This window comes from Microcaecilia unicolor, chromosome 14 (assembly GCF_901765095.1).
Source record: "Microcaecilia unicolor chromosome 14, aMicUni1.1, whole genome shotgun sequence".
Lineage (NCBI taxonomy): Eukaryota > Metazoa > Chordata > Amphibia > Gymnophiona > Siphonopidae > Microcaecilia > Microcaecilia unicolor.
Window position 1 is genome coordinate 32,962,469 of NC_044044.1, and position 21,219 is coordinate 32,983,687.

Here is a 21,219-nt window from a genome sequence, read left to right on the forward strand (position 1 = left end):
AAACCCACCACAGAGCAGGTACAGCACAAGCAGCAGTACAAGCTTAACACATCGCACACTCACTCTCAGTGGTGTACCAGTACCTAGCACATCCCTCCCCCCTCCGCCCTCCCTCCACCAGGCACATCCCCCCCCCCCCCCCCACCCTTCCTCCTCCAAGCAAGGGGGTGCACTGAGCAGTCACGCAGCAGCTGTCATCTCTGCCGGTCCTGTGCCCTGGAACAGGAAGTTGAGGTCAGAGGGAGCAGGGGATTTGCAAAGCCAACACCTGCACAAATTGCTCAGTGCATCCCCTTGCTGCCTGCGCCCTGCCATTGGTACACCACAGCTCACTCTCTTTCTCTGCCCTACCACAGAGCAGGTACAGCACAAGTTGACTTCACACCCCTACCCTCATATACACACACAGGCGTAACTTTATCAAGCGTTTAATGTGTATAAAGTATGTTTTCTATGCAAATACTGGCTGTTGTAAAGTTTTGTATGTCCAATGTAGGTGAGCTGCATAATTATGCCTACTATTATGTGATCTGCACTTCTGGGGCACAGTATCAGTGCAGTTGTGTTTAGAAAACATGCCTGCAAACACAGAAAAGGCAATTCGAAAAATGGCTTGCAGCAGATACGGGCACCATGCCCATGCAAAGGGCACCTATATTGGCACTATGGACTGTTCTGTAAAGTAGCACCTAAATGCATAAATGTATGGGGGGGAGGAGTGGTTAAGGCAGTTGACTTAGCGAACTTTAAAAAAGTGTTGGACGGCTTCCTGGAGGAAAAGGCCTTAGAATGTTATTGAATGGACGTGGGAATAATCCACTATTTCCGGGATGGGCAGGACAAATTGTTTGTTCTTTTGGCCGCTGTCGGAGACAGGGTGCTGGGCTCGATGGACCCTTGGTCTGTCCCGGCATGGCGATGCTTATGTACTTATGTACAGGCATGTCCCCGTCAGTGTGTGTGCATTTTATAAAATGCATAATGGCGCACCTTCCTTTTGGATGAACTGATGCAAGTTATAGAATTTATTTATTTATTGCATTTGTATCCCACATTTCCCCACCTATTTGCAGGCTCAATGTGGCTTACATTGTTCCGTTATGGCGATCGCCGTATCCAGAGTGAGAGATACAAGTGGTATTACATTAAAGAATTTGATTGGCATAGTAGATTAAGCAGTCAAGTATAAGGAGTTCATATTCGAAATAAGAGATAGGGTGGAATTGCGTTAATGTTCATTCGTGGTGGAGTAGACCTTGGTGGTCAAGTATATAGAGTTAGGTTTTGTCCAGTTCAGGCTTGAATTTCATTGTCTGGTAATTAGGATGGATCATTGTGGTGTATGCCTTGTTAAACAAGCTGGTCTTCAGTGATCTCCGAAAGTTAGTTAGGTCAGGTATTTTTTTCATGGCAAGTGGTAATGCATTCCATAGCTGCGTGCTTTTTTTTGTTACATTTGTACCCCGTGCTTTCCCACTCATGGCAGACTCAATGCGGCTTCCATGGGGCAATGGAGGGTTAAGTGACTTGCCCAGAGTCACAAGGAGCTGCCTGTGCCTGAAGTGGAAATTGAACTCAGTTCCTCTGGACCAAAGTCCACCACCCTAACCACTAGGCCACTCTTCCACTGCTTATGTAGGAGAAGCTAGATGTGTATGTTAATTTGTATTTTAGTCCTTTGCAAGTGGGGTAGTGGAGGTTCAGGAATGAGCGTGCTGATCTTTTAGTGTTCCTGGGTGGTAAGTCTATGAGGTCTGACATGTAGACCGGGGCCTCTCCGTAAATGATTTTGTGAATCAGAGTGCAGATTTTGAACGTAATCCATTCTTTAATTGTCAGCTGCCCGTGCTGCATTACAGACAGAAGAAACGGACAGAGATTTAACTGAAGACATTCAAAATACTACTAATATGCCAGATGTTGATTGTGGTATTCCCCACTGCAGGGTCTTTTAGAAGCAGGGAGTTCCTGGATTCTCTCTACAGGAGGAACTAAAACACCCCGCAGTGGGGAGACCTCATTTAGAATATTGTGTACAATTCTAGAGACCCCACCTTCAAAAAGATAGAAACAGGATGGAGTCGAAGATCACTGACCATTTTAGTAGCCGCTCCCTGGATCGTCATAAAGTTTATGGGGAGAGACTTCAAGATCTCAATATGTACACTTTGGAAGGCAGGCGGGTGAGGGGAGGTATGATAGAAACGTTTGAAATATCTCCGTGGCATAAGCATAGGAGGTGAGTCTCACAAGGGGGCACAGGTTGAAGGTGAAAGGGGACAGACTTAGAAGTAACCTGAGAAAATACTTCTTCATGGAAACGGTGGTGAATTCATGGAACGGCCTCCCGGTAGAAGTGGTGGAGATGAAAACAGTATCTGAATTAATGAGAGCTTGGGACACTGGTTGACTATCAGACTCTATAATTTTTGATTTTACATTTAGACACTAAAGGTTATAGAATGAGGGGGGATGGAGGACCTAAGCATATTTACACCCTCTCTGGAGCAGCTGTAAGTTTATGTGAAAGGATCTGTGCACTCATAGGGGTCATTTCAGAAGCCTATTCTACAAAAAAATAAAACATTTTATATGATAGGCATAATATAGACACCTTTCTAGACATTTTATAGAGGTGCCTAATTATGAAAGGACCCCACCCTGTCTTACCTCTTCTGGAGTCATAGTATCGAGAACTTCTGTCAAGTCCTGTAGGAAGAAAACAGAGCAGAGAAGATTTGAAGCTGTATTTCGGAGATATTGAAACCCTTCTCAGCATCAAATGAAGTGAATTCACTGAATAACACGCTGGCCCCAGAGTGAAGGACCCAGGTGAGGAAGCCGACCTGCTCCAGTGCTTCCTAGCACTACATGAATTGCTGCCTCCATAGAGTGGCAATAGCCTTTTCTACCTTATTGAGTGGGGGTCTGGGGAGAGATCCAGTGGCAGGTTTAGAGACATAGAGCAGTCGATGCAGAAATCTATGGGGTAGACCTGAGTATGTAGCTTCTACTGCGAGATTACGTGCGATCGTCCTCTGCCTTGAAACTGATGGTTAAGCAGAATTACATGAAATTAAAGTGTACCAGAGCACTGCAGTAAGATAAAATAGAAATAAATTCAAGTTCGCAGAACTTAAGCGTATTAAAAAGGAAAGCTAGCCGCACAAAGGTTCTGTGATACAGGCAGCTTCACTGTACGCATGTCCAGCACACGTCTGCGCACGAACCAGAATGTTGGTCTGCACATAAATTTTGGCCTCACAAAAGTGTCATGCACAGAACAACATGTGCAGATGTGCTGTTGTCTCCACACACAGCTGATACTTCCATTATGACTTTTAAAACTTCAGCTACAAAAAAAGACAGTAAATTCCAAAAACTGGCTTCAGTCCTTATGACATGTGAATGTCATATGTTGTGCACAGGGTTGTACTGTACCGTGTGAACTAACAAATGTGGCCAACACCTTTCTGCATCAGGGCCGCCGAGAAACTAGGCTGGGCCTGGGGCAAGGCCGCCCTGCCTCCGCCCCCCTGCAGTAGCTTTCTGCATGGACCCCAGAGAGAGACATAAAGACAAAGGGTTACAAGGAGAGAGGAGCCTTAGATGGAGTCATGGAGAGAAAAAAACTCGGATAGAGACAGGACCCCAAACATGAAAGAGACTGGAAACCATATTAGGTAGAAGCCAGTGGATGATGTGTTGCCCTCACTCCCCCTCCCTTGCAAACCGCCTGGCTCTTACCTCAGCAGAATTCTCCAGCTCTTGCAACTCAGAAGAACAGCAAAGGAACCGCTGGATAAAAGCGTACACAGCATGAAGGAACGTTCTCTCTGGGAGGGGGGAGGCCAGATCAGTCATCCAGCGAGAGAAAGAAAGAGATACAAAATTATGAATGGATATGAAAGATTCTCAGTGATGGTAACTACTGCTCACATGTTATCAATTCACTCACATAGAAGCAGATTCTATAAATGGCGCAAAAAATTCAGCACTGAAAAATGTAAGTGCTGAGCGCTATTCTATAAACGCAGGAATCCTTAAGTGCACAAATGGTGTCTAACTTAAAGAGCTGGCAATTGCGCCTACTGAAAGCAGAGCATCTAAATTAGGCATTGACAGGGCCTATTTCGGGGAACGATCCTGGAACACCCTTGGCCATGCCTCCCTGAATTTACACGCTGTAGGATTTATGCCTGGAGCATTATAGAATGTGGTCCGTGCAAAAATCCCAATTAAGGCCAATTATAGCAGCCGAATACAGAATCCCCCAGATAGTGTGTTTGAAAGAGGCAGATGGAGAAAGAATCCGTGTGCAATCTACCCAGTGGCCAACAGATGGAGCCATTGCTCCATAAATAGAATAATTTAAACCAGACCATGAGTGTTCCGTTTTAACACTTCATAGGTTAAATACAGTATTAACCACATCGCTTTATAGACTAGTAGCAGAAAGAAAAGTGACCCGAGCTATGCCCAAACTAAACCAGCAATCCCCTACAGCAAGAGATGAATGTGTATGAAGGGGTGAGAGAGCATCTCCATACCCGGTGTCTCTTGGATAACGAGAGGCTCTTCTGGTTTGTGGGGGGTCACAGGCCCATTAGGCTTCTCCAGAGGATTGGGGTTCTGCTCGACGGTTGGAGGCATCATTTAAATCAGAAAAAGAAAATGAGAGAATGGTTAATCCATGTTCTTCATGCTATCCCCATCACCCCTTTAATTGGTGCCCATAGGATTTCCTGTCTTTCAATGGGGCAACAATTTATAAATTTCAAGCTCTAGATTTCTTTCTCCCTTTCAAAGTAGAGGAGTGTGGTAGCCGTGTTAGTCCACTCTTAAAGTTATCAATAGAAATCAAACAAAATAAAACATGGAAAAGAAAATAAGATGATACCTTTTTTATTGGACATAACTTAATACATTTCTTGATTAGCTTTCGAAGGTTGCCCTTCTTCCTCAGATCGGAAATAAGCAAATGTTTCTCCCTTTCATAATTTCTCACATCTCTTTATCCCTCCCACCATCATCTGTTTCTCCGCCACCTTTCTAAGACCTTCAGCCCCATTTAAAATGTTTCAGCATTGAATTTCATGCTCTTTTCCCCTCTCTGCTATTTGCATTCTCTCTAACTTCTTCCATTCTTCCTCTCCACCTCTCCCTTCCCTCATGTTCTTCTCTTCCCTATTTCTTCTCTCTCCTGGTTTCTCCTTTCGCTTCCTGTTTGAATTCCCTTCCCTTCCTCTAGTCGGGGCCACGTTTACCTCGATCTTCCCATTCCCTTCCTCTGTCATCTCGTCTTCGTCAATGAAAGCAAAGGAGTTGCGCTTCCCTTTGGTCCCTGTGGAACCTGGGCTTCTCCCCACCTGCTGCCTCTGACCATCGTAGGGTGCCTCCTCCAGCTTCTGCTGCATCTCCTGCACCATTCGCAAGCGGCGTTCCTGACTGAGAAGCCGATAGAGGAGGCCCTGCACCTCTGACCGTTCAATGGAGCCCAGAAGGACCATGGACTCTGCAAGGAGACACAAGACTGCCATGAGGAGAGACGATCGGAGAACAAGAGCTAAAAGACATGCAACTCCCTTGTCCATCCTCTCTCCCCACCTGAGTCACCATTCTGACTAACAAGTAGACTTAACACATCTATTCATAACGACGCATTGAACCTTCCACATCTCAGATAATGAAAGGTGTGTTGTATTGGTCGGTTGCCCTCAAGCAGAGTTTACCGAGACAGGTGTCATTTTGAGGACAGGAATCCAGACCAAGAGCAGAACCTGAGTAGGGATTCATAATGACGCATTGCCTTCTATATAATATACAGTATTCCTGGCTTCCAATCTCATATTTAATGGACAAGGTTTTAAGGGGATTTTTAAAATTTGTTTATAAACCATTGATTCCCTGAGCCCTCACTTGAGAGCGAAAGGCACCAACTGCCTTAGTCTCACCGCCATTGATTCTTCTGCATAGGTTAGAAAGTCACAAATCACCTCACCTGAAGAGATTAGGAAGGATTGCAGAAATCTAACGGGTCTCATTTGGGTGTGACACTACTGTACTTCTGACATCAACCTGAATGTCCCTAACTGTTAAGAAGAGAACAGGTAGACGGCTGAACAACAGAGAAAGGGGAAGACATCAAAGATGTTGAAGCAAATAAAAAAATCACCAACACTGCATTATAGGATTCACACTGTGAGGGCAAAACCCCAAGTCCATCCCTTGTGAGGTCATCTGGAAAGCCAACAATGTGACCTGAGTCCACAGTTTCAGAGGCTCCATCTCACCCCATACCTGCTGAGTCCACAAGGGGCAGAGTTTTCAGGGTGCAGTCCTGCATGATCGTTTGGAGGTCCCGGTATTTGCAGTTAGCGGAGATGAACTTCACATCACGTACCATGATATCTTCCACAAAGATGTTGTACTTACTGCAAATGTAAGATAAAAGAGAGAGCAACCAGATGATAAGCCACAGAGAGAGTAGGCGACTAACTATGCCATACGGGATGTACAATTTGTCTGCTGGGAGATCACAGGAGGGCATGCAACACAAATCTGAGGCAGAAGTGGGACGTCTTCTCTGGACTTCCACATATATTACAGGCAGCAATGTCCTTCCTAGTTTGATGTTAAGAGGAAGTTGTCTCACTGGATACCTCCGTCATTATTCCCTGCCGCATTTATATACCCTGTGTGTTTTTCTCCCTTGTTTAATCTCCATCTCTCTCTCTCTCTCTCTCATCCTCTGTTTCCCTCCCCACAAACCCTCCAGACTCACCTAATGTGGCTCCAGCTGAGGTCCGGGAGGTAGGGCAGCTTCTTTACCTGGATGATGCTGTCATACAGACTTGGCTGAAGACTTTGGGCCACCATGTTAGCCAGGATGACGGACACCATCATGGGGAGGATGTGGGAGATCTGACCTGTGAGCTCAAAGCAAATCACCGCCGTGGAGACCGTGTGTGTCACTGCCCCAGTCAAGGCCGCTGCTCCTGTGATGCAAATTTATTTCTTGGGATTTATTAACCGCCTTAATGAAAAGATTCAAATGCAGCAGAAGACGACAAGGCATTACATAAGAACAAAGAGTAGCTGGACGGGTCAGACCATTGGTCAATCTAGCCCAGTATCCTGTTTCCAACAGTGGCCAATCCACTGTTGGCAGAAACCCAAATAGTAGCAAGATTCTTCCTACTGATCCCAGGGCAAGCAGTGGCTTCTCCATGTCTATCTCAATAACAGATTATGAACTTTTCCTCCAGGAACTTGTCCAAACCTTTTTTAAACCCAGTACGCTAACCACGTTCTCTGTCAATGAGTTCCACAGCTTAACTATTCGTTAAGTGAAAAAAAATATTTCTTCTTATTTGTTTTAAAAGTATTTTTATGTAACTTCATTGAGTGTCCCCTGGTTTTTGTACTTTTTGAAAGAATAAAAAGTGGCTTCACTTTTACCCGTTCTACACCACTTAGGGTTTTGTAGATCTCAATCATATCTCCCCTCATCCATCTCTTTTCCAAGCTGAAGAGCCCTAACCTCTCTAGCCTTTCCTCCTATGAGAGGAGTTCCATCCCCCTTATCAATTTGGTTGCTCTTCTTTGAACCTTTTCTAATTCCATCACATCTTTTTTGAGATATGACGATCAGAGTTGAATGCAATACTCAAAGTGAGGTCACACCATGGTGCAATAAAGAGGCATTATAATATTCTTGGTCTTATTTACCATCCCTTTCCTAATTATTCCTAGCATCCTGTTTACTTTGTTGGCCAACATCGTACACTGGACAGAAGATTTCAGCGTATTGTCTACAGTGACACCTAGATCTTTTTCTTGGGTGTTGACTTCCAAGGTGGACCCTAGGATCAGGTAACTATGATTTGGATTATTCTTAGCAGAGAAATGAATGAGAAGAGCGAAAGATACACAGAAGAGGGGAAAGGGTAAGAGACAGGGTAAGATATAAGGAGGAGTGAGGTAGGACAGAGTATGGAGAGATTGGCAGACAGACTCACCAATGACAGCATAGCCTCCTGGTAAGATTTTGTAGATAATTCCATCGAAGAGGATACCATTGGGAAAGAGCGTGGCCATCACTTCCCCTACTGTTCGACCAAAGGCGGCCCCTGAAACCATAAACGGCAAAGAGTGGGGCGTCTCTGACCACTCCAGAACAGCAGAGAAGGGAAACGGAGCCCCCACCAGGAAGAGAGGGAGGTGGAATCCTCCAAGTCCAGTTAAGATTTTGCACCATGAGGTCCCAGGGACCCTGTAATGGGGAGACAGGACCCTTTGAGCCTGGCCTACAATCCATGCTGGGTTTTCCTGCCTCCTGATGTTTTTGGTGTAGTCTGACAGTCAGGAAAGGATTTGATCAGCCTGAATGCTGACTAGCATGGCAAAGAGAGAGGCACATGGACTGACTGAGACTTGACTTCCAGCCCAACACTTGACCAGAAGTCACAGAACTTCCTACAAGAGCCTGAGGGAGGAAAGCCAACTGCAAAGTGAGGCAGGAGGAGAAATACTGCAGGAATGTCAGGCTATCCCCCTCCCCTTCCCCAAGACCCTGAATTTCCACACATTCTAAGTCTATACCCAAGACTCTGGCTAGCTCTCTGGCCAGACTCCTTGCTGAGTCCTAGCCAGGTCACTATATGATGTTGGCAAGACTGTCTGTCCACCTTGCCAGTGTATTGCTGTCCCATTTAATAACATCTAGCTGGGCTATTTGAAAACAGTGGGTGATCCTGCTGGTGAGGATTTAAGCTACCTCCTTGTGTGTCCTGCATTCCCAGGCTTTTCCCAAGTGTCCCTTCTAAGCAATGGTAGAAACCATGGTGAGTGTGGAGATCACAGGAAGTACAGAGATGTTGATCCCTCTCTGAGATAGTGTGTCTGATCTGTTCTCTGATAGGCAACGCCATGACCTTGTCTCTCTCACAAATGTGTGTCTCGCTTAAGTCTCTGCCTTTTCTCTCTTTCTTCTTCTCCCACCTTTCCTTCCTCTGGGTACAATCTCAGTTAACTTGTGAGGAGTGCCTGCAGACTTTGCCCTATGGGAATACTCACCGAGGACGAAGACTGGCATAAAAGCTCCACAAGGGATTGGCATGGTTGTAGCAATAACAGACATCCAGAACTAGGAAAGAAAGCAAGAGAGAGCAGGTTGGCAGGTCTGTTCATCCATCTCATCCAGCAACACAGGTGGGGATAAGCCTGAGGTCTTCCAGGTAATAAAGGGTGTGCTGTAAGGGAAGACTCTGGCATATTGGTAAAGGGCAGCGAAATGTCTCATCTTGGGGTACAGTGTAGAGTAAGGCCCCAGTATGGGGTGCCTCGGCTTAAGGATGCAGGGAAGAAGAACATCCCAGCTTGGAGTATAGCATGGTGAAGGCCCTAGTGTGGGGATTCAGTATCAGGAAAAACCCTCAGCCTGGGGTGTAATGTAGGAAAAGCCTCTACGTTTCTTACTTTCATGATGAAAAAGAGAACGAGGATGACAAAGACGCTGACTTTTGGGTGGATCCACGCTGCCGACCTGGTCAGGATTTGTGGGTTCCCCACATGTTTCGTCCAGGTGTAGTTATCAAACAAGGAGCTAATACAATCTCGAGGCATCAGCTGAGCCAAGAGGGGAAGAGATTTCAGGATTCAGAGAAACTCTTTGCAACATTTCACCCCATAACACCCCTTCTGCCCACACACTCCCAAAATGACCCTATTATTCTCCCTGACTCTTCCTATGATGCCTCTGTCTCCCTGACCCCCCTTCCACGATACCATGCCCCCTCCCATGATGTCTCTCCCCGTGCTCACCCAGGTGCCTCTTTTGAGCTGACTCTTTCCATGATGCCCCTATCCATGCTACCATGATCCCCCACAATGCCCCCTCTCCCTGATCCTTCCCATGATGCTCCCTCCATACCCCTTTCTCCCTAACCCTTCTCATGATGCCCCCTGCATGTCCCCTTCTCCCTGATCCTTCTACTTTCACATCACCACCTAGAGGGAAGATATCTTACCTCTCCAGCCATGAACTGTCCAAACCCAGGGGGGAAGGTCAGAGTGGCAATGGCAAAAGTTATGACCCCCGGGTAGATAAGGCGACTAAAGTAAAAAGAAATAAAAACAAGTGGAAATAATCTCTCGGAGCAAGTAATAACCAAATTTCCCTTCCCCACTTCTTATCATTTCTCTGGCATTGCTAAACATAGGAACGAACACCAACAGAGAGCTCAGACCTGTGTGATTCATCCATTTACTAAACAATCATCCAGTTTCAGATGTTTTTTGTCTCCCACTCCAGACACTGAAGTGACAGAGAGAACAAAAATAAGAAGGCCCACTGAGGAATTTCTGTCCTCCTGTATAATTTTCCAATGTCAGTCATGGCCGCTCTTAAAGGGGAAAGGCGCCATCATGGAGGGAGGCGGGACATCTCCCGGTATCTTAGCAACAGCCTCTAAGGGCAGCGGAACACCTTTTTGGTTGGAGGGACCAAACAAACTAGTCTCCCGCCCTGTCTCCAAGCTCGCCAGTTCTTGATGCTGTGTTGGGCAACATATTGGTGAGTCATCGCCCCAGTGTCCCCCTTCCCCCCGTTCTGCTGCACTGTATCTCTTAAAAGAGAAGGACGGATTCCTGCTGTCTCCAGAAAATGTACTCTTGGTTTTAACAAAAGGAAAATAATATTCTTAAAAGCATTCAAGCAGAGGCATATACAGGGCTTTTTTTGAGGGGGTACTTGGGGGTACTGAGTACCGGCACCTTTTCCATTGTGTGCTGAAATTGGCCCATGGTCCCCAAGTTTTAATGAAAGAGCTCAGGCAAGTTTTAATGAAAGAGCTCAGGCTCTACACAACAATTCTGCCTTGTCATAGATTGTGTGACTGGTTGCAGGGTCCTGGGTATTGTGGGGTGAGTCCCTCAGTGATCACCTCATCCCTGAAGGGTGGCCTGACATTTGAGTACCGGCACCTTTTTTGCTATAAGAAACACACTACTATATACATGTCAAGCCTATGGACACACACACACAGGATCACACACAGAGATACAAAGATACACATTCACACTCACAACCAACCAACAATTCTGCTATACACAGAAACGCACACATACACTCACTATTTGGTGAGGAAGTGGCTGAGTGTTGGCTGCCCTCGGATGCAGAGCACAACCTGACGGTTAATGTACACAAACAGTGCTCCTAGGAACCCACAGCAAATCCTGGCCAGAGTGAGAAAGAAAAGAAATTTAAAAAAAAACTTCTGTTCGTGCCCATACCGTGCCAATCCCAGCTCAGATGTACTCAGCTCACATTCAGACACTGCAGTGGAAGGCGAAGCCCAGATTGATCATATCATCCAGCACGGACATCCAACACAGTCAGAGAACACAAATAGCGATTGCCATATTGTTTGGTGAACCAGCATCACTAGGTTGCCTTATGCAATGGCATCAGCAGGGTCAAAGGAAAAACCTCCTAGGCTTTGCCTGTGGCTGCCACTATACAGTGAGCCCTGCCAGCTCCCTCCAGGAAGTAATACCAATGTCAGAGTGCCACCGCAGGATGAACCCCATCCCAGAGCCCAAGGACACTCACCCAATCACCGCAAAAGCCGGGAGTTCCTGTAGGTCAAAGGGGAACTCCATGCGGAAGTTGGTTCTGAAAAGAGCAGTGATGGTGACTGTAGGGAGGGTGGAAGAAAAGACCATAAGTGAGCAGAGAGAGGGACAGAGAAAGACAAAAGCAGGGGCAGACGGGGGCAGAAAAAGTGTAAGTGACAGAAGAAGGGTCAAAGAAAAACGAGAGAGCCTTTAATTACCTGCATCCTTGTTCCAGACTGCCAGCACTCGGAAGATGAAGGCGCTGAAAGTGGCTGCAAAGAACCCTCGCCAGTAGTTACGCACGGCAAAATACGTAGACGTGACCTCAATGCTGAACAGGACACCTGTGAGAAATGTGAAAGAAGGGTGTGGAAGGTTTCCAAATCCCTCAACAAGTCCCATCCCCAGCTCTACATTTTTCACACAATGTCACAGCTTCCACCCTGCCTTCCAACACGCCAACTGGTGAAAAGACAACTGGTCGTCCCCTCCATGTGAAACATTTCCCCCACTGCAATTTTTAGGATGCTGCATTAAGGAAAAAGATCTGAAAGCTCAGGAGGTGGCCCATCCTACAACTGATATCATTATTATGCATTATTACGCAATGACTTGGACTACTTGCAAGAAAAATGAATCCTGTACCTTCTGATCCAGTTCCACCCTGCAGAAGCTTAGTACGGTGATGTGAAAAAAGATTTCCCCCCCCCCCTCTGATTTCCCCTGTTATTTCATATACATCATGCTGAATAGATTCTGATCTTTAAGCAAAATGTAATATTAGACAAAGGAAACCTGAGTAAACACATAACACAGTTTTAAAATTATCATGTCACTTATTTAAGGAACCATGTTATCCAACACCCTTATCACCCATATGAAAAAGTAACTGCCCCCTTAGTTACTCAATCAACCAGTTGACCAAATTTAATTGATAGTAACACAAAAGGCTTGATTCCAGCCAGTCCACTAGAAATCTAAACCTCACCCTATACTGAAACTTACTTTGAGAGTGAAGAAGTCACCACAATCAAATATTACATTTTGTTTAAAGATCAGAAACCACTCAGTGTGACATATGTCATAATAGGGGAAGTCAGGAGGAGGTGAAAACTTTGTCACATTACTGTACTTGGCTACAGCAGAGTAAAAGTGGCCATCAACCTCTAATGTACCATGATTTGCACCTTGTCGAATAGCCTCGTGTCACTGCCCTTCCATATTCCCCCCTTCCCTGTCTCTACATGCGAAATGCCTCATTTGCCACTGTGCGTCCATAGGTCTGCCTGCAGTGCCATAACACAGACTGACGACTACAGCACAGACAGCTGAAGAGCAGATCTTCATCAGAGCCCCATGCAGCCTTCACACTGATGCACATAAAGCATGAATACAGCATGGACGGCTGAAGAATGGAATTTTATCAGAGCCTTATCGATGTGGCGCACAGATACAGGTAAAGCATGAGTACAGCACGGAGGGCCCCAAGCAAATGTCCACCAATATTCATAAAGCTGCAACACAGGACAGTCAGCTGAAGACCAAGGCCAAGGCTATTTTAGGTAAACACAAATTTGAGTTTCAAACCTTACATTGGTTAGCTTGCATAGAATTCAAATTACTGGGCCTTTCCTTTAAAACGCTGCATGGAATTTGCCCTGGCGACTTTTCACCTTACTTATTATCGCAAACAAACCATTGTAATCTGTATTTGCTGGGGGGAAAATTGTTTGCTGGTTACTTTCTTTCTTATACTATTAGCTGCACTAACAGTTCTCCGATGGTGCCCTTCTCTTATGGAATTCACTGCCCGGAAATGTAAGGACATGCTATGATCTGTTATGATTTAGAAAACTTCTTAAAACGTTTCGATTTCAGCTGTTATATTGTTCTGTGCTTTACTTTTAGATTTGAGCTGCTGAAATTCTTTTATCTTTTCTTAACTGTAAAGATCTCTTGGGTTGTTGTTGTTATTATTATGATTCTTTAAAGCCCCATGCAAGCGTCACACCGATACACATGAGAATGAAGACAGCACAGAAGGATTTTGTCAGAGTCTCATTCTGGTCTCACCTGTGCAAGAATACAGCATGGACAGTGGAAGAGTGGAGTTTCATTAGAACTTCATGCAGACATCACTCCAGTACTTATAAACACATGAAGACAGCACAGACAGCTGAAGAGCATTCAGGACATAAGAGCATACGAAAAGCCATGCTGAGGCAGACCAAGGTCCATTGAGCCTAGCATCCTGTCTACAACAGTGGCTGGTCTGGGTCACAAGCAATGCTTATCTATATTTATTATGGAGGGGGTGGGGTTGTACTCCACTTAATTAGAGGCAGAATATAAATAATTTTTAATGGGCTATCCCCCGGATTCTATACAGTGTGACTATATTTGCGTGCACAACTTAATTAGTTAACAAGCCAATCGGCACTGATAATTACCAAGAAACAATCATTTAAATGGGTGTGGGTGAATCATATGTCTGAGGGCTTGTATTCCTGGTTCATTCTAGTGACATAGTTTTAAAAAATCTACCAGAGTTTCCCTGTAGAAAATTCTCCTATAACCAGGGCCAATGTTGGGGGAGGGCAAACAGGGCAATTACCCTAGGCCACAGGGATCCCCAAGTCTAGCTGAAGCTGAAGGTGGCATAGCCTGGGGCATCTCCCAAGTTTCTGCCCTGGGCCTCTCTCTGCATGCCTAACACCAGCCCTGACTGTAATGTTGGCATGCCGATAATATAAGGAAACAGCTCTTTCGTCCTCATCATATCTGAAGATTTCACAAAGTCCCATATGCTCTGAGCTAGATTCTATATAGCATGCCTTCAAAATCAGCGCCATAATGAAAAACAACTAAGCGTATTCTATAAGGTACACCTTAATTTAGATGCATTTTATAGAATAAGCCTAAATTTCCACGCAGTTTATAGAATACACCGAGCGTCCAGCAACACGACTAAATTTAGTTATGACCATTTACGCCACGTTTTACTTGCTGTATATGTGAACGCCTAAATTAGGCACGGGCTGGATGTATTCTATAACAATGCGCAAAAAAGAAGCCCAAAGTTTGGCCTGTGAAAAAAATGACTGCATTTTCCCTTGTGTTGAAGTGAATTTTTCACATTTTGATGTGGGAGAGGTTTAGCATTGCTTATATCAGGGGTTCTCAACCCCGTCCTCAGGCTACACCTGGCCAGTCAGGATTTCAAGGTATCCAAAATGAAACTGAATGAGATATATTTGCATAGAATGGAGGTAGTGCATGCAGCTGTATATCCTGCATATTCATTGAGGATATCCTGAAATCCTGACTGGCTATGTGTGTTGAGGACGGGCTCGAGAACCTCTGGCTTTTATACTTAAGCAGAATTAAGTATGAACTTTTCTCATCCCCTCCCCCAAAACACTTTTGGTACATGTTGGCTTATCAAGTCTATTCACATATTTTTTTAATCGTTTTATAAGTTTTGTTTAATTATAACATTCATTTTTGTGTACAGTAGAATTTGTCATCAGTATCTCATGTCATGTGTTTTAGTTGGGGTGTTATTTTTATTTGGTTTGCCTTATCCTTCTTATATTATTGATTATGGGCTGTGGTGGTTGTTTTGATTTGATTTATAAGCCACAATACAGCACAGCTTAATAGCAAACCCAGGCAAGGAAATGTGTTTCAAACCCCCCAAAATATAGTAGCATAAAGGCGAATGTAAGCATCATAAATGTTGCCAAAGTTTTATTCCTCAAAGACATGTCTGTAAATAAAAGTCAGAAAGTATACTGGAATATAAGGAGGGGGTGGGATTTGATATACTGCCTCTCTGTGGTTTACATATTATATACAGGTGCTTATTTTGTACCTGGGGCAATGGAGGGTTGGGTGACTTTCCCAGGGTCACAGGGAGCAGCTGTGGGAACTGAACCCATTTCCCCAGGTTCTCAGGCCGCTGCATTAACCATTAGACCTGGGGGAAAGGCTCAAAAAGGAAAGAATGCAGGCAAAAATCAGGTCAGCTGGTATTTGGAGTTTTAAGGTGATCCATTCTTAGAGGGTAAAGTAATGCAGCTGCTGTGTTAGTCTACTTTAAAGAAATAAAACAAAACCAAGATAGTACCAGTACCTTTTGTTTATTGGACTAACATTGTACAGTATTGTTAGTCCAATATAAAAGGAATCATCTTTTGCTCTTTTTTAATATTATTTCTATTTATTGTCCTTAGAGAGAAAGTGAGAGAGGTATTGTGGTGGGAGCAAGAAATGGTGTATTATTTCAGGGATGGGGGCTACCAGAACAAGAGGAGGGGGTGGGGTGGCCCCAGCCCCAGCTCTTTGTTCCATACCCAATCTCTACTGCATGTTAGGACAGGCAGAGGGCTAGGGAGAAGGGATAGTAGGCGAGAGAGGAAGGGGTAGAAGTTAGTCAACTTGCCTCCAAGAGGGGTCCCGAAACAGCAGCCCACACCAACAGCACAGCCCACGGTGAGAACATCTGTGTAATAATACGGCTGCTACTGGGGGGGGGGGGGAGAGGGAGCCAAGAGAGACATGACAGAGCAGAGAGGAGAGGGAGAGAAATGCGGGCATTAGGGGAGAAAGGGGCAGAGGCATGAACAAGAGCAAGAGAGAGAGTTGAATGGACAGAGGTTCCAAAAGAGAAAAGGAGGGGGATGGGGAAGAGAGAAAGAGGGGTAGAGAAATATGGCATGGGAGGGAGCAACAAGAGACACACAAAACAGAAGAAGAGGCGAGTGAGTGAAGCAGTCCCCAGTAGTGAACCTTAAACCTGCTCATGCTGTCACCTCATCAAAGAAACAGAGCAGTAGGTACATCCTCTCCCCCCACCCCTCACAGCAGAAGCAGAGCCCAAGCCCCATTCAACATGGCTGAATCCCTATCAGCGAAATGAGAGGCAAGAAAACATTGCAATGTAGCAAAACTCAGCCCATCCAGTGTGCCCAAATCTTTAGCTAGCTGAGTGTATACATAAATCAGCATCGACTTTCCCAGCTCCCCATAACTTTTACCTGGCCTCTTAACTATATTCGCTACTACTACCCTCTAGATCTACCTCAGTCATGCATATTGCAACTGTGGCCGCTGAATGTCATTTACTACAGCGGGCTGGCATACGTCTTTCTCCATTAAGGAAAAAAATAAATAAATAAAAAGTTCAGCAGCAAGTGGGGGGAAACAAAGTCTCATTGAGGTGGAAAACTCCATGGAAAGAGAGCCAGAGACCACCTGTGCCTGATGGTTATCTTTTGAAATTTTCAAATAGCAAAAACATCCCCAAATGCCACACAGCTGAATTAGCACTAACTCTTTGGCCATCAATATAAACCATGAGATTTATGGGCTTAGGTTCTGAAATGGGATTTTTGAACCTGCACCACACCATTTCAAAAAGAAACCGAAATAATACAGCTGCTACACTTGGAATATATCAGTATTGTAAGGCACTGCTCCTTAAGGATTATACCAGGGAGACAGTATAGGGACCAATATGCCAAATCAAGCCAAGAAGGAAATAACATAAAAGAATTAAATAATGCCAGCATGAAATCTGGTCTAGCATGAAATTATCTTGACTAGCAGGAAATGACCTCAAAAAATCTCTTCAAACAATGAGGAAGTCAGCAGGAAATGACTTCAAATAATGAAATGGAAAACAGGAAATGACTTCACAGGTTTTTCTGAGATCATTTCCTGTTTTTAGGCCAGGAATTTGGTTTCCCCTTATGTATTTCCTATTCCAGTAAAATTTATTTCCCCATCTTTTGTGAGTAAATGAGAATGCAGTATGCCGTCAAACGTCATGAAGTGTAAAATAACGTTAAGAGAGTGCACTTGCCTCCAAGTGGAGCCCCGAAGCAGCATCCGACGCCAACAGCACATGCGGCAACCAGGAAGTCGAGCTGCCTCTGCACGTCCTGCCACAGGAGGGAGCCCAGGGTGCACATGCAAAGGGTTAAAAAGGGAGCACAGCCTGGGGGTTAGGCCCTGAGAGAGTGCAAGGCAGCATTTAGCAGCACACAGCCAGTCTTTCTATGCCCCAGAGAACATTTTTACACATAGTCAATCGCTATAGCTCAGAAACATTCTCGTTACATGGACAGCCCTGGATTCTACATACGGTGCCCAAGTAAACTGGCTAACAAGCCAATTAATATCAACAATTGGATGCTAATTGGCACCAATTTGAATTTGTGCAGTACGCGCCCCAAAAGGGGGTGTGGCCACGGGAGGCGCATGGAGGGGTCAGGGGCATTCCGAAAATTTGCACGCAGTGTTATAGAGTACTGGGCACTGGCAATAACACCTGGTTTCAGCAGGCCGGAATTCTATTCTATAATGGCCGCTGATCTTGGAGTGCCCATTATGGAGTAGCATTGAGGTCCGATTGGCTCTAGCCTAGAGACAATATCTATACCCAAATGTTTCTCTAGCCCAGAGTAGGCTGAAATATCCTAGAGTCAATCTCTGTGACTTACAGATGGTCTATATTCCTAAGCTGTCTGTGCAGGTAGACGGGATGTTTACACATGTAGGTTGCAGTGATACCATCACTCAGCATATAGAATAAGCAGTCTCTATGTACAATCGGTCTCTACAGCAGTCTGCGCACATGCATTAGCCATAGGGATTACTGCACAGAGCCTGTCGGTCATATCCAGTGTCAACATGGCCCAGGCATGCAGTCTCTATACCCTTTCTCGGTCCCTTTGCTTTTGTCCATAATAAAATCCTTCTCAGACCACGCTGGGTCAGAAATGTGAGAAGCCATCAGCTCTACAGCCAATCAGGGGCCTTGTTTCTTACCTGGTATGACCCGCTGAAGATGGCTATGAACTTGCTGAGAACAGCAGCGCAAATGCTGGCGATGTGAACAAAGGGGCCCTGAGAGAAAACAGTGGCAGAGTCGTTATAGAGATGTTATCACTATATCACATTGGTCAATACAGTCAATCAGTCACTATGGGAGCTGTTCCATAAGTGGATGTCTGCATTTAAGACCCCGTTGTGCAGCAGTGAGATCCTGTTTTATGACGGCATCTGGTGTCCAGGTTCTGTTATTGAACACTATGGTTACCAGAACAGGGTTGGCTCAATTGGGTCAGGTGAGGCTCTGGCTCAGGGCACCCTTGGTAAAGGTTGCCAAAATCCCGGTTTAGCATCTCTTCCCTTCGTCCCTCTGCCTGCAGTATGGTATCCACAGGATGGGACAGAGGGAAGAGACAAGGAGGGATGCCAAACTGGGGTTTTGGCATCCTTTATCACCAGTAAGGGGGGGGGGGGAGAGTTGAGAGGAGGAGATCCTGGATCACTGGCAGGTGGGTGGGGGGGGGGGGGGGGAGAAGATGAGTGGAAGGAAAGATACAATGCTTAACTGCCCTGCTGGCACTTTGTTATACTGTTAGTTAAAATTATAAACCCTCTTTACAAGAAAAAAAAAAGTGCAACAGGCAAAGCACAGTGTCCACATCCTGCAAAAGGACTAATACACATCCCAAAGCTGTAACTCCTTAATTTTTATTGTTTTAGAACCAAAAAGAAAAGAAAGAAAGAAAAACAGAGTCAGTCCCGATATAAAGCTGACACTCTAAAGTGACCCCCAGAGTTTCGTCCACTTCCAAGAGTATTGTGGCGCCCAGCAGTTGGTTGCTCTGTTCTGTAAATGCGAGATAGCTTGGTAGAGGCCCCGCTGGCGCTTTCACCGTACAGGTAAAGTTATGCACATAGGTGCTAGTAGCCTATATAATTACCTGTAAATGTGGAACCACACTCTATAAATTAGTTTAAATAGATCTCCTCACAGGCATACAATCTGCCGTGTGCTCACATGAAAAAAAAATATATATATATCAGATCTATAGAACTAAAGAAAAGCCCTGGAAGAGGCACAACGAAAGGAGCATTACAGACAGAGTCAATATCTGTGGAGAAAATGTGACTAGGTATCAGGGGTAACCTGCAAGGAGCAGGCACTTGTGACCTTAACAGCAATAACATGGCTGCCCTGGGCTTCCACAAAGGCACTTGGGTATAGAATCACTATGATTAAAACCCAAAATTCAATGAGCACGGGCAGGGCGGATGCTTTGATGGCTTTGTTGACTGTCAGGATTGTTAGACCGCTTGGTGCTACCATGTGAAGGGGGACCTGGACGTTGGATTTAGAGTGGTCTTCTAAGAATCCTGGAGGAAGCTACAAAGACTGAAATGGACTACCAGTGGAGATGGTGGAGGCCACCACTGTGACAGATTTTGGATACAGGCGTTGGGAGACAGCACTAGTATTGGGTTGCATATGGTTGGTGAAGGCTCATCTATCTACCCCAAGATGGAAGAATCTGAAATGGGCAGACAGAATAGCCCAATTTGATCTTTTCTTTCTCTGTTGTCACCTACTCTGATGCCATGACTATCACAGAAGATTCAGAGAAATGGTTCTCAGATAGAGACTCAGTGAATACAACACAAGCAAACGTTACCAGAAAACAGTCACTGTCCACAAGCAATCTCTACAGAGAACTGCCTTTAGGATAAGAAAGCACTATATGACTTTTCTTTATCCTCTGTGTTCCCAGGCACTTGAACCACTCGCTCCACCCTACAGGTACCTTTGCCACTCACAGCCTGTGCCCACCATCAGAAAGAAAACTCACCTCTTTGCCTACTGGCAATCCACTGCCCAGTGCTGCCGTGAGGCCAATCACTTTGGCAATGAATGCTTTGAGGGTTAGATACTCTTTCAACACCACACCCCGAAGGATGGTCTTTAGCTCTGGAATCCCAGAGCCTGGAGAGCAGAAGAGAGAGGGGAGACAAGAAAAGAGAGATACAGTTACCAACTGACAGAAATGGATACGAGACACAAGGAAATAAAGGGAGCAAAGAGCAGGGAAAGACACGAGATAAATGGAGAAGGAACAGTTGAGAATGAAGGGGAAGAAGAAAGAGTTGAAGGGGATGAGAAGGAGCCCTCCCCACCACCACCACCACCACCACCACCACCATGCTCTTACCGATAGCCTGAGGGGACACAATCTGGCAGAAGATGGTGGAGAAGAGAATCAGGACAAGCGGGTAGGTGACCCAAGCCAAGTACTGCAACGGCACATTGTCACCCAGCTCCTTGTACATCCACTTGTAAGCTGTGAACACAGACGGACGGAGGGACAGCAGGACAGATGGCGTGAGCAAGGGGAAGATAAGGCCAGCCTGACCTCAGTCTTTGTAGCCTAGAGGGAAGAGGAAGGAACATGCGCAGTTCGTGGCCCAGTGAGTCCTTTGGAAATTGGGTTAATATGGCTACTGAGCCCATCTCTAACACACTCCAGAGAGTTTGGGGTGGGAGACCTTCTGGGTTGAGTTATGGGTCCCATTAGAGGAGCTGGAAGGTAAGCTCTAGAGCATATGGGCTGTGAGTCCCACTATGTGTGTTTGTGTGTGCTATTGCTGATGGACTTAGCCACCTCTGATTTTATCCCAGAACACCTCTCTGGACCTGGACTTCCCGCTTTATTTAGATACAATTGTGGATCAAGCCCAGAGATGCAATGGCTCAGTCTCCCTCCACTGATC

At 45.4% G+C, this 21,219-nt stretch overlaps 1 protein-coding gene across 2 annotated transcripts in view; it reads right to left on the reverse strand.

Annotated features, from left to right (window-relative positions):
* CLCN1 (chloride voltage-gated channel 1) overlaps nucleotides 1–21,219 on the reverse strand; it is a 38,776-nt gene that overhangs the window by 3,043 nt on the left and 14,514 nt on the right. For both annotated transcript variants that reach the window (XM_030187635.1, XM_030187636.1), the window contains 17 exons: nucleotides 20,661–20,789; nucleotides 20,301–20,434; nucleotides 18,454–18,531; nucleotides 16,064–16,142; nucleotides 11,838–11,963; nucleotides 11,615–11,699; nucleotides 11,137–11,238; nucleotides 10,032–10,116; nucleotides 9,481–9,630; nucleotides 9,079–9,148; nucleotides 8,022–8,132; nucleotides 6,785–6,998; nucleotides 6,301–6,434; nucleotides 5,268–5,515; nucleotides 4,551–4,632; nucleotides 3,748–3,836; nucleotides 2,671–2,709 (listed from right to left, as the gene is read on the reverse strand). In XM_030187635.1, the coding sequence (XP_030043495.1) occupies nucleotides 2,671–2,709; nucleotides 3,748–3,836; nucleotides 4,551–4,632; nucleotides 5,268–5,515; nucleotides 6,301–6,434; nucleotides 6,785–6,998; nucleotides 8,022–8,132; nucleotides 9,079–9,148; nucleotides 9,481–9,630; nucleotides 10,032–10,116; nucleotides 11,137–11,238; nucleotides 11,615–11,699; nucleotides 11,838–11,963; nucleotides 16,064–16,142; nucleotides 18,454–18,531; nucleotides 20,301–20,434; nucleotides 20,661–20,789 (1,955 nt within the window). The remainder of the gene's footprint in view (nucleotides 1–2,670; nucleotides 2,710–3,747; nucleotides 3,837–4,550; nucleotides 4,633–5,267; nucleotides 5,516–6,300; nucleotides 6,435–6,784; nucleotides 6,999–8,021; nucleotides 8,133–9,078; nucleotides 9,149–9,480; nucleotides 9,631–10,031; nucleotides 10,117–11,136; nucleotides 11,239–11,614; nucleotides 11,700–11,837; nucleotides 11,964–16,063; nucleotides 16,143–18,453; nucleotides 18,532–20,300; nucleotides 20,435–20,660; nucleotides 20,790–21,219) is intronic.